The sequence below is a fragment of the Diadema setosum genome, chromosome 4 (assembly GCF_964275005.1).
Source record: "Diadema setosum chromosome 4, eeDiaSeto1, whole genome shotgun sequence".
NCBI classification, from domain to species: Eukaryota; Metazoa; Echinodermata; class Echinoidea; order Diadematoida; family Diadematidae; genus Diadema; species Diadema setosum.
The window spans coordinates 18,815,714-18,829,044 of record NC_092688.1 but is presented as its reverse complement, the minus strand read 5'-3'; the positions used below and the strand labels follow the sequence as shown (position 1 = coordinate 18,829,044).

At 38.3% G+C, this 13,331-nt stretch overlaps 1 protein-coding gene across 1 annotated transcript; it reads left to right on the top strand.

The window, feature by feature from the left end:
* Nucleotides 1–1,280: 1,280 nt before the first annotated feature.
* Nucleotides 1,281–10,654, top strand: LOC140227669 (uncharacterized protein CG3556-like). Its single transcript, XM_072308085.1, has 8 exons — nucleotides 1,281–1,299; nucleotides 1,543–1,777; nucleotides 3,199–3,473; nucleotides 4,458–4,645; nucleotides 5,944–6,130; nucleotides 7,019–7,196; nucleotides 8,805–8,938; nucleotides 10,506–10,654. Exons 1-8 carry the CDS (start codon nucleotides 1,281–1,283, stop codon nucleotides 10,574–10,576), a joined length of 1,287 nt encoding a protein of 428 aa, XP_072164186.1. The 3' UTR covers nucleotides 10,577–10,654.
* Nucleotides 10,655–13,331: the final 2,677 nt, after the last annotated feature.

Below are 13,331 nucleotides of genomic sequence, written 5' to 3'. Positions count from 1 at the left end.
TTTCACAATAAATTGTTTGGTGGTGTCCTCAAATTCTATGCATTATTTGTTGTACAAAAAGTTGCCCTTAACAACCAGAAAGCTTGCCCTACCTAGCAAAAACTAAGTCAATTTCTTACTAAGGAACTTAATTGGAGGGAGCAGATAAATGAAATGCCTTGTGACTAGGCTTACCTACCCGATTTAGGAAAAGAAGCATCCATGAATTGTAATACATTTTATGTTACAAAAATGGCCTATTCATGACGTGCAGCTGTCACGGCTGGGGTTGCATAAACTGGATTTACACTTGCATTTACTAGTAGCGCTTTGTCCACATTTGTTTTTGTTGAGATTTTTTTTTTTCCTGGAATAGATAGACCCTGGATGTCAATAAGTCAAGAGTGTAAGTTCAAAGAAGATCACCTCATGCCACTCAGACATTGAATAATGAAACCTCTGGTAAAAGTTGCGTTCAGACGACAAGCCTTAACCTCGAGGTTAAGGCTTGTAGTTAGGGACCATGAAGACGCACTCGTAGTTAGCTAACCTCGAGGTTAGCTCGATGTTAAGAGCCACGAGAAATCTTATGGTTAGCGCTCTAACCACGAGCCGCGGGGGGTCCCCACTCGTAGTTAAGCACCGTGTGGACACAAAAATCAACGCACTCAAAGGGGCAGGAATTTAACCTCGAGGTTTCGTAACCTCGAGGTTAAGACTCATCGTGTGGACGCACGTCGAAGTTAGGAGGCAAAAGCTTAACCTCGAGGTTAGGGCTTGTCGTCTGAACGTAACTATTATGTATTCTTTACTGGCCGTCACGCTTCCTTTTGATACAAGCATTAACCCGTTGGATACTAGTCCCAAGTATACTCGGGCAGGTATGTACGGGAAATGCTTGTTAAAGTAAAATCAGTCCGTCCTCAATGGGTTTATCTCTAACCTATCAATTTCTCCCTGGAATAAGAGAGTGGTTTGGGGTTGTTTTCACATATCCCACATTAAGCTTTAAAAACTACATGTTGAATCAAAGTAAGGTTGGATTCTGTGTGGCTTTTTAATATTGTGATATCTTTCTGTGAATCTTTTCTTCTTCTTCTTCTTTTTGTTTATATGGAAGTGCATACTTAAGGAGAGTGATAGAAATCCAGGTGTTATAAGGGCCTGACACATCCTGATTTGTTATATTTTTTTATTTTTTATTTTTTTGTCATTGAATATTGAGGTAAACCTGTTATCATTTAGTCCTACAGTGTGGGCAATACATTTTTTTTTTTCCTTCTCAGAACTTTGTATAGATGATGGCTCATGCCCATGAGAGTTAGTGAAATTAACAGAGCATGTATGTAAATAATCTTGGTAGATGGTGACAGTCTTGAATCTTGCTCTTCAACGCATCTAAGTAATACCCCCCCCCCCAAAAAAAAAAAAATGATAATAATAATTAACAACAACAACAACAACATTTTTCAACACTGAAAGATTTCAGTGTAACTCTTCCACTGCTACATGTACGTTCCTGTCAAGATGGCCCCCAATTGTCCCATCTTTTCCCGACACTAGGCCCCAACACCAGCCAAGACCTGGTCCAGAGGCTCCAGGCTGCCCAGTGGCTCGCCTCTGATTGGCTGCTGGATGAGCGGAGGTCGGACTGGGGATGGAATTTTGTGAGCACGGGGTCGGCCATCTTGTCTCTCCATCTGGCCAACGAGACGTGGAAAAACCACCCCCTTTCCATGGAGAGCCAGTTGAGTGTCAAGCAGCTGGAGATAGAGGTGCTGCGTGACATTTCTCACATGTGAGTCTAGATACTCGTAGGCTGTAAGGACAAGTTCACCTTGATGTACATGTGGATTGAGTGAATGTAAATAGAAATTAGTAGAACACATCAGTGAAAGTCTGGGGAAAATTGGACAATCCGTTTAAAGTTATGAATTTTTTATTTTTTTGTGGTGCCATTGCTGGATGAGGAGACTACATGTGTCTATGGTAAATGTGTGTTATAGCAAAATCAGCCAGTCGTCGACAGGTTAAGGGTGATAATAATAATAATTATAATAATGGTAATAAAAGTAATAATGATAACAACAACTCTGTTGATATGCAAGAAAAGAGAAAATATGTTGAATTTTCTTCATATTTTCTTGACTTTGTACTGTGCATGTGACGTCACAAGCTATATTAGAGTCCCCATCCATCGATAGCAGCACTGAAACTTTGAAACTTCATGACTTTTGAGCAGGTTTGTTTGTTATTCCTCAAACTTTCATTATAAATGTGTTCTGCTAGTATTACTGCATTGTCTCAATCCACAGGTAAACTTATCCTTTAATGTTTCCCCTTTGCAGATGATGTCTGAAACAGAAATAAAAACCTATGCTCTCTTCTTTTCATTGTGATCTTTTTGACATAGGATTCATGCAGTTACTCATGTTTAGTTCTTTATTTTAGATGAATATCGCATCAGTTTCATTACCTTCATCAGATTGCTTCCAGTAGTCACAAGTATGTTTGTGATATAATGTATTGTCCATGTTTGTGCAAATTCAATACTTCAGAAGCAAGAATAAAATAAAACAAACAAACTAAAATGCACATGAGTTTGTGATGCATATATTACAAAACATGTGGTTATGCCTTTTTGTTATTCTGAGAAAGAAGCATTCATGCACACATCTATACATTTATCATTCATATTTATTTTTCATTCATTTCAATATTGATTGATTGATTTATTGGTTGATTGATTGATTGATTGATTGATTGATTGATTGATGTGCCTCTTCACTTGAAGGTTAGTGAGGCACGTGTGTGGTATGTGTTTGGGAATAATATTGGGTCTTTGGATTATTTACTACAGGCAAGCCAGATTCATTATCATCTAACTGCATTCAGTATGGTTATATTTTTTAGTGCAGGATCAATCCTTGTACAGTGCACTCCTGTTATAACGAACATGGTTATAACAAACTTCCGGTTTCAACAAAGAAAAAATTCAGGCCGCAACATTATCCGCTTTGTGTATTTATATTGTTTATTTGTTCAGTTATAACAAAATTTTGATATACCGAAAGAGAACTGCCGGTCCAACGACTTCGTTATAGGCGGAGTCCACTGTATCGGTGAAATTTTATACTCATATGCTGTACATGGCAATGCTACTTTTTTACAATGTCAGTTATATCAAGACTTATAATGTGTATTTTTTTTTTCTTTCAGAAAACACCTGAGAGAGATGCCACTGGGTCAGCTGGCATACTATGCCATGGCTCTGTACGCCACCTGTCGCAATCCCTCAAACTTCCACGGCCACGGCCTCGTGCATCACATTCACCACCGTGTCGCTACTCTCCGGGCCAACGAGACGCACAACTTCTTCCCGTACTCCCTTGCGCTGCTGGCACTGTGCAGCTCCGAGGGCGAGATCCCAACCAGTGCTCTACAGACCCTTAGAGAAGCTCAGCTGGAGAGTGGATGCTTCCGAATGGGAATCGGTAGGGTAGCCTTAGTGGAGATTAAATCGTGAAATCAATCACATCGTGCAAATGAACCCCCCCCAAAAAAAAAAAAAAAACAAAAACAAAAACAAAAACAAAAACAAAACAAAAATAAAACAAAAACAAAAACAAATATGGAGCCATATATTGTGAACCCACTTGAAACTTCCCCCCAAAGATTTTTTTCCAAATTTCTGCAACCGACAAACTTACACAGAAATGATAGCCAAATGTGTATGTGAACTGAGTGAATGCAGAAATTTCAATAGAATGCATCAGTGAAGTTTGAGGAAAATCAGACTGTTTGTTCAAAAGTGATGAATTTGTATTAAAAGTTATGGTACTGACCTTCGTAGGGCTGCCCTCCTCCCCCCCCCCCCCCCCCCCAAAAAAAAAGGGGGTAGTATAATGGGAATTGCAAAGTGATCTAGCAAAGAAATAAAATGTTGGAGTTAGCATTTCAAAGTAAATCTGGATACTGGATAAAAGTGCCTAACTATCAGGTGTGTGTGTGTGTGTTTTTCAGCCAATTTTAATTCAGGAAGGAATAGTATGAAAGACGGAGAAAAGGGAGAGACCCATGCAAGGACATGAGGACATAAAATCTACATTGTATGTCCATGCACGATATTCCTCCAGCGTGCATTTTTTTTTTTTTTTTCATTATTAAAACCGCAATTGATACATAAGGTCCAATTAATATGGGCTCAAACATTACAATCATCAATATAATTTATACAAATGCTCACACACACACACACATACAAGCCTAAATGAAGCAATGCCACACTGGATTTACAAAGAGTGCTGTATACGCCATATAATTAGTGAGTCTAATTTTTCGCGAATCCGGACTTGCCTACAATTTCACGAGTGGTTAAATTTGGGATTGTGGACTACTGTACTGAATTGAGAAATGTGTGCGTGCAATTCACTTTAAAATTTGCGTGAGGTGCCAATTTCATTTTCTTCCCAAACTAGACGTCACATCCATGGCTGTTATGGCCATGTCCTGCATGAGGTCACAGTTTAACAACATTGAGCAGCTCAGCCTCTTGCGGCAGATGACGGAGAATGCGACAGAGTGCATACTGCAGCACCAGAATTCAGACGGAGGGTTCAGTGCCTCGATTGGCACCAACATAATCAGTACTGCCCTCGCAGCCCAGGCAAGGCCACAAGAATGTGTTTTTTTTTTCTTTCTTTCTTTTTTTTCAGTTTAGTTCGTCATCATCATCATTATCATACAAGTTTTTATCCAGGTCTGCTCCTGATGACGGGAGGTGGCAGGCAGGAAGTACCTTACAGCTTACAGCTCCAACAGCTATAGCTATCACACCTCCTCGCCATCTCCCAGATTTCCCTTCCTTAAACCTGTTGAGGACGAGCTGATTTTGCTACAACACGCATTTACCGTAGACACTTGCCCGAGTAAACTCGGGACTCGTCCTCAGCGGGTTAAGCCGACCTTCCCAGCTCTTCCTCCAACCTGTCTCATCCCCATTTTTGTTGTTCGCCCTCGCTTTTATAGCTCTTTCGCTTTAACCCATTGAGGACGAGTCCGGAGTATACTCGGGCAAGTGTCTGTAGGAAATGCTTGTTTGCAGCAAAATCAGCCCATCCTCAATGGGTTAAGTTCTAGCACCTTCCTCAAGACATCATCCTCATCCTTCCTTTAACACATGCCCCCTATACCATCGCACTCCATTCACCCTTGCCTCCTGTTCCACTCATTCCTTCAACCCAAGCATCTCCATCATATCCTCAGTCTTCTTTTTATCCACTAGTTTCTCACCACTCACCACTCTCACCGTAGCTCTTTCCATCCTCAAAACTGCCATTCAATTCAATCATACTTATACAAAGTATACATTTGTCAATTCATATTGTTAAACAATTCGAAAGAAGTACAAGTCAGGAAGTGCGATACAAAACATATGTACAGATAACTATGCAGCAAGAAAGCAATGCAAGCTTCCAATGATAAATCAGGACGTGTGAAGCTGCAAACACCATTCTTATGAGACTAAATCACACTTGCAACATTTGCAAGGCATATATTCGATTTACTGCATAGACAGAATGAGACATTAGTAACATGGGCCTCAGTATTGTCAGCTATTCATCCAGAAAATCCATTTAATTCATCCTTTTGGAGAAAGAGAATCTAATAGATGTTGGGTAGAATGTCACCATAGGTATTCAAAAATCCTTTTCCAGGCATGGAAGTTACGTGTAAGAATGGTTTATGCAACTTTAGTACAGAATTTATTACTGGACAGTGCATCATGTATGGTAGTGCATCAATGTAATTGAGCCCACTATGGGGACAGCTTTGGCTTGCAGAATTAAAGGCATGCATAATTCATCTTGCCCACCCATGTGCCAAAAGTTACACACGTGAAGATTTCCAGTTTTACAGTATTTTGCTCTAATCTTGAGAATGAATGTTTACCATACTGCTCAGGCCCTAATCGCCAGTGGAACGTCGCCAGCAAGATGGCTCTGCAACAGCACCATCACTGTCATCCTGGATGCTCAGCAGGAGGACGGTGACTTCGGCAGCCAAGGTGGCACCATCCAGATCCTCCCGTTGCTTAGCAACCGTCACCATGGCAGCCTGACAGAGATTGACCATGAGTGCCCCACCCATGGTTAGTGTGGGTTGCAGATTTTAGATAGTGAATAAGGGGTCCAGCATAAAACAGGCATGAACCATACTTGTGTGATTTTCATAACTATGTTGCACACATGTTGTATTTTATCATAAGTCCCCAAGAACCCATTTTGGTATATATGCTAACCCCATATTCATATTTTACATTGTTGATTGCAAACTAACATGTGTTACTAATCTTCTTTCTCATTATGTCACAGCACCTGAACAAACAAATCCTTCTGTTTTCTTTGTATGATGTATTATTATTGCAGATTGATTAATGATTGAGACTTCATAAATCAATATTGAATCGATATTGAAGCATTTTGCAACTTATTCCACTTGCATACGATAAAACACAATGAAATCTACAGGAAATGGAGAAGTTTTGATTGATGAACAGCATTCAACATACATGATTTAATTTGGGTTGATTCCGAGATTCCTTTGATGCTGGAAAAATTAGAGAGATTCCTGTTAAATGCCTGATCTGGAGTTTGAATACATGCAGTCTGCTACATCATAACCTTTGAACTACATCCTGTATGTCAAACTATCTAGGTATAGACAAAGTGGTTGTACTTCTGACTTTATAAGTTCAGACAAAGTATTTATACCAATGAGATAGTTGGAAGTTTCTGGAAGTGCTAGGGACATGCAAATTACGACCGATGGTTTTAAAGCGGTCACAAAAAAAAAGATAATGGTAAAAAATTAAAAATAGATTTCCAGTGGATCTAGCATCTTTCCAGTGAGCTTCCTGTATCAGAGCTTTTGGAAATTTCCTGCTGAACTTCATATTGAAATTGAACCTCTACTTGAGGTCAAACTAAGCTCACCTTGTCGTAATTGGCATCCTCTTTGTTCTCTGTGCTATGTTCAGACACCCTTGAGGTGATCTCTTTTATCAGCCGTCATGACGAGACCATCTCCGTGAATCTCCAGATCCACCGGGTCGACGGCAACGTCACCCTGACAGATGACCCTCTGGTTGTCACGGCGATCCCGGGAGAGAACCTGTTCCGCGTTATGGAACGTGCAAGGCAGATCAATGATTTGCAGTGAGTTGCTTGAGTGGGGTTTCCTCATTTACTGTATAGGCCAAATGTTTCGCGATGTTTTTATTTTTGCGAATTTTGCAAATCAGGTGTTCCTGGCAAATTCACGGACACACCAAGATATTGACTCTTATCCTGATATGAATGTGATGTGCACATTTACATTTCTCCGTTCAGTACGGTACTCCATGATCACGAATTTAACTACTCACAAAATCATTGGGAAGTCCCGATTCGTGAAAATTTAGACTCGATAGAGATATGGCATATACAGTATCTTGTCTGATAGTGAAAGCAAAACACATTGATTGTATTCAACAAAAAATACGCTATCCTCATTTAACTTCATAAAACGGTCTTGATGAGTTTGTCAGTGGAATATCTTTCCATTTTGAGGTTAAATAAACAGAGACTAAACACAGAGTTGTCAATTCTAAGGAGTGCATGAGGTAAGCTTTCTTTAAGAGTTAGCATATTTCAAAGACCTACTGAAAAACACGATCTATTCGCGGCATGAAAATTTCTCGAATTGGAGCAAACAGCCTTTCTCGCAGCATGAAATTTTTGCGAATTGCCACTGGCATCCAATGCATATTGTGTAGGTAAGAACTTTCATGTGCATTTTGATTTCGCGAATGTTAGCACTCGCAAAATTCACGAAATTAAAATGCACGTGAACATTCCTCATTTTACAGTAATTGTTGACAAGCAGGACCACTTCACAATATTTTATCATATTCAAGATAACCGAATGAGTGCTTGCATGTCATTTTTTTTTTTTCATCGCAAAGGAAAATGTTTAATACTATGAAAGATTAATTGTGGAAACGAGCAGTCAAAGACATGGCATTGCAGGATATATTATAATGCTTTTGCTCTGCAGTGTTACATTAGGTCAGTCTAAAAGAATGGCATGTATGCTATGAGCTTACTGAATTGTGAATTCAAATCTCAAAGGGAAAGAGTGTATTGCTTCAACTGATTTGATAATGCGTACAGAGATTTGTACAGTAAACAAAATGCATTGTGTCACTCTAGATCAGTACTTCTTAACCCGTTGAGGACGAGTGCTGAGTATATTCGGGCAGGGGTCTTTGGGAAATGCGTGTTGTAGCAAAATTAGTCCGTCCTCAACGGGTTAATTAGTGGGCTGGGAAGCTGTGGCAGGTGGCTGCGCTGTCTTGTAATAATAGTAGTAATAATAATAAGGTCTTCTTTATCCAGGGTAGCCTCTTCAGTGTTGTGTTGTTGCTCTACCAGAGGGCCCTACTATTATTATTACCCTAGTATTCATTGCCAGGTGCCCATTTATGCACCTGGGTCGAGAGTTATGTATATTGTGGGCCCGTAAAGACATCTTGTCCAAGGACGTAAGCACTGGACGGGAATCAAACTTAGGTCCTCTGCTTGGGAGTCTGGAGTCTTATATTTCCACCGTGCTACAGCGCCCCCAAAAAATAAAAGATAAAAAAGATTTGTGTTCAGTCTACACATGTAACTGGGCCTCAAAAAATCTTTGTAGGAGAGGCACAGTTCTAGATTATATTTCGTGGCATGTACAGATAGCAATTCCATTTTCAACATGAAACTTCCTTTATCTTTACATTCCAGGTTTGAGTCAAGGATGACCCAGTTTGGCAACCACATCTTCACCATCAACAATGTCGAGAATGACAACACTCGCGGATTCTACTGGTTTATCTATGAGGTTCTCGAGAATGGAGACCTTGAAGCAGCACAAACAGGTAATAGTCTGTGAATTTAACCCATTGAGGACGGGCTGATTTTGCTACAATACGCATTTTCCATAGACACTTGCCCAAGTTTACACAGTACTTGTTGTCAGCGGGTTAAGACTAGTTCTTGTTTTACTGCCTGTCCAATTCTTGTCGAGCCCACCAGATGTGAGGGGAAACTAGGGGATCGCCTGCGGCGTCTGTCCGTCCGTCGTCCGTCCGTCCATCCGTCGTCTGTCCGTAACGCTACAAAAACTTCAATAACTCTTTACTCTGGGCTTCAGTTGCAATCAAACTTCCGAGGGAAGAGGGGTCATACAAAGTTTCACATTTTACCGTATGTGAAGGTCACCTCAAGGTCAAAGCTCACAGGCAGGGGTCAATGAACTTTAGGGCCCAATGTTAAGTTTTTGTGGCGCGTTTCTATTATGGGTAATAACTTTTGACCCAAAACTCCATTTGTGACCAAACTTGGATGGTAGATGTCCCTTGGGGAGTGGATGGTCACCACAAGGTCAATGGTCACAAACATGGGTCAACAAACTTTTAGAGCCCAATGTTAAATTTTTATGGCGCGTTTCTATTATGGGTCGTAACTTTTAATCCATAAGTCCGTTTGTGACTAAACTTGGATGGTAGATGTCCTTTTGGGAGTGGATGATCACCACAAGGTCAAAGGTCACAAGCAGGGGTCAACAAACTTTTAGAGCCCAATGTTAAGTTGTTATGGCATGTTTCTTTTTTGCCATAGATTTTTACCCTTTTATATCTCTTTTTATCTGCTATACTTTTTTTTATCTGTTATATCCCATTCGCGAACAATAATTTCTTGTACGCGAATGGGCGAGACACATTATGGCACTTGCCTTGTTTGTTATCACACGTGAACCAAAGGCTCACATGAGCTATTGCAGTGATTCATCATCTGTTATCCATTGTGTGTAAGATTTTTTACGTCTTTTCAACTTCTTTTTGAAAACTCGTCTGACTGATTTTCACCAAATTGGCAGGTAGCATCCAATGCTGTAAGTACAGTGTACGTACACAAATGCAGTTTCAAATTTCTGCATACTTCTAATAATGATTTACTCCATTTTTTTTTTGTGTGTGTCTCTTTTAACTGATGTTATTTATTTATCATTTTTGTAGAAGAGATTCAAGTAGTTCGCTACAAAAAATCTAGATTTAGAAATACTGAAGTCCATCAGTGCATTTCAGAATATTGTATACAGCTGTATTATGTCATTTATGACAATGTTTCAGTTTGGTAGATGAGATGATGTGCAATTGCTGAAAGATGCCTTTTTGCAATAACTTTCTATGTTATTTTGTTTCATATTTTGCACTGATAGTAGAAATGAAGTGAAAATGGAAAAAAAAATGATTTAGAATTTAAATGATATGATAACTTTGAGCAATTTCTCTATTTGATTGTGAAGATGAGTGGGTAGTGAATGTACTCTCGCTAAGTTATATAGTTTGCTTAAACTCCTTATCTGTCTTGTTTCATCTAATTGCTTTTTGTAAGTCTGTCACTTTAAAACGTTTTTCAATCCTTCATTGTTTCATTCTGTAGGTACGGATGGAATTTACCCAGACCACAACGCAGTGTATCGATGGGTGTATCGTAAATATGTGTCCCGTTAATCACAGGATGACAACTTGCCACCACCATTCAGATGAGCTTAATATCTCTATAACCTGCTTTGCCAGCTCTACTATGCACCCCCCCCCCCCCCCAGTGACCGTGGACTACCAGACCTGTGAATGGTAATAATCTTGAATGTATTAATTGAATGTCGTGAAGATAAGCAGCCTTGAGCAAAGTCAGATCAGTCGAGACAGTATTTAGAGGTCAGTACCTTATGAAAACCGCCCTATTTTCCACCATAAGATTTTCACAGAAACAATATTATTGTAAATTGGTTGAAGTGAACAACATGACATAGAATGCATTTCACATAAATTACTTGATGTTATGCTGTAGAATATGTGTACTTCCTCAGTACATAATGATTTTGTTCATTTCATTCTTTTAGAGCAAAAATAATTCTGTATGTACAAAAGGTACTGCCAGATTCTTGTTGAATTTGCAGTGCAGTGGTGGTTAGTCTGAAATTGAGCTCAGGCATGAGACTCCGAACAACAACAACAACAAAATATTGTGTTTTTTATAGGTATGCATAGGTTTACAGGACTACAATATAGTTTACGTGATATATATGTTTTTACCTCAATATTAGGAAATATCTTATTGATTATTACATCAGAAACATATTACATTAAAGTATACATTAAGATTAAAAAGACAAATATTTGCATTACACTGCTGCCCAAATTCTATCATCATTTGAAATCGTCCAGCAACAAACTTGGACATGGTATTAAAATCAAATGAATATCACAATAGCTCCATACCTACATATTGTTCTTGTGTATTACTTTATCTGACGATACTAATTTCATCTTGTACTAAAATGTAATACCTCTTTCAAGATGTCAGTTGGATTTATGCCAGGTTACATTGTTTGATGGAATATCCACGTTGTATAAGAAAAATGTTTTATTTAGTTAAAATCCTAAACACAGTGTAGGTATTTTTTTTAATATCAAGTTTTTGTTGCATCGTCATACATCATGCTGCAAGTAATTTCACATGCTTTAAAATATTAGAAATACTAAATTTGTTTAAAGTCAAAAATTCACACAACATGGATCTTAAAAACTGCTTATAATCTTCTTTTTTTCGGATGGCAGGCAAATATTTTTGTAATTATTTTCAACCAATGATTAGTATAACAACTACAAAATTGATAACAAAAGTGTTGTAATTTCAAGATTGTGAGCTGCTATTATGATTTCATGTGAAGAAAATGACATAGTATGTTTTCATTTTAAGAGGGGAAATTATAGAAGGATATTGCACAAGCCAATGGGAAATTTGTGAGGTGATATTTGATTTGCTTATGTAACTGTGATCAAAATCACTATTCAAGGAAGCTATGTAAATACTCCCATCATTTACTCTATGGTCACCTTACATGTAATAAAGTACTATTCTTTTCATCTAGTTACTTCTATCACAGTCAACTTTGATCTTGAGAGGAATTCCTCTTTAAAAGCTCAGTGGTGTTCTCAGAGCTTTTCTAGCCCAAAACAAGCGGTTCTAGCCCAAAATAAGCCCAATAAGCCTTTTTTTTTCCCTCTCTCTCTCTCTCTCTCTCTCTGCTGTGCTCTCATTTTCATACAGGGTCTCACAGCACTATCCTAACGTGTTATATGAGTTTACAGTCAAGTAACAGTCAGTAGTGGGATAAACATTATGACATGATACAGTTATGGAACATAATGTTATATTTCCCCAAAGATAAAACAAATTTGTTTTACTCTTCTTTTTGAGCATCTTTTTTTTTCTAATAGAAAACGGTAAACAGTGTAATGTTATACTGATGATATTTTTAGAGCAACTGATAAATTATGTGTTTGTGTTTCATGTTGTTCTCAAATCCAGACAAGTTAGAACTTGTTATTGCCAGACATAAATACTTCTACGTCTAACTTGTTTTTTGACCTTTAGAAGGCCATAAAATGACAGAAGACAACGGAAGACACCTTCATACTGTATAAGCTGTTATTTTTGCAAGGGTTTAATTTTTGCAAATTTCCCCCGAGACACTGTTGGACCGCGAATTGGACGACTCACGAAAATGTTTCCAGCCGACAGGCATTAGTGCACTTTTGATAGCCTCTATGTCGAAATCACAAGAAACAACGTCTTGCGGAAATATCTGTCACGTCATTCGCGAAAATATCGTTATGTGAAAATAACCGCTTGTACAGTAGTTGAAAGAGTTATTGTGATCAAGAGGATTTATTTTCACAGTACACCGACTACCACTGTAATAATTAAACCTATTGCAGCTATTGACTTATGTTGACCTTGTTATAGAGAATAATGTACCTACAGGGTTTCAAATGCTATTTTGGGGAGATTGAAAGTCCTTCAACTTTAACTCGGGACTTATTGAAGGGGAAGGCTACCCTAAAAAAAAATAATAAATTTGTTTGAATCAAACTAGAAAAAAAAATGAGAGGAACAAGATAGTGAAAATTTGACCAAATTCTGATTAAACTTAAGAAAGTTATCAATTTTGAAGGTGTGATGAATCGAACAGAAATTAACAACTCCATAATGTGAGCTTGTGAGTTCACCTTCCATTTACCTTATTCATAAAATTACTTAAAAGATTAAAATCTCTCTTTTTTTTTCATTGATGATGGAATATTTTTTCCATGCATAGGTTGTATAGCAGAATATTTACAATGATTGTATCAAAGGTGCTTGTAGGACTGGAAATTTACTTCATGAGAAAATGAAAATTGCTAAGTTTACAGTACAGAG

Excerpts from the sequence above, each read along its gene's own strand:
- LOC140227669 (XM_072308085.1), top strand. Across the intron at positions 3,474-4,457 it reads ATGCTTCCGAATGGGAATCG|ACGTCACATCCATGGCTGTT; the intron begins GTAGGGTAGCCT and ends TTCCCAAACTAG. Across the intron at positions 7,197-8,804 it reads AGGCAGATCAATGATTTGCA|GTTTGAGTCAAGGATGACCC; the intron begins GTGAGTTGCTTG and ends TTTACATTCCAG.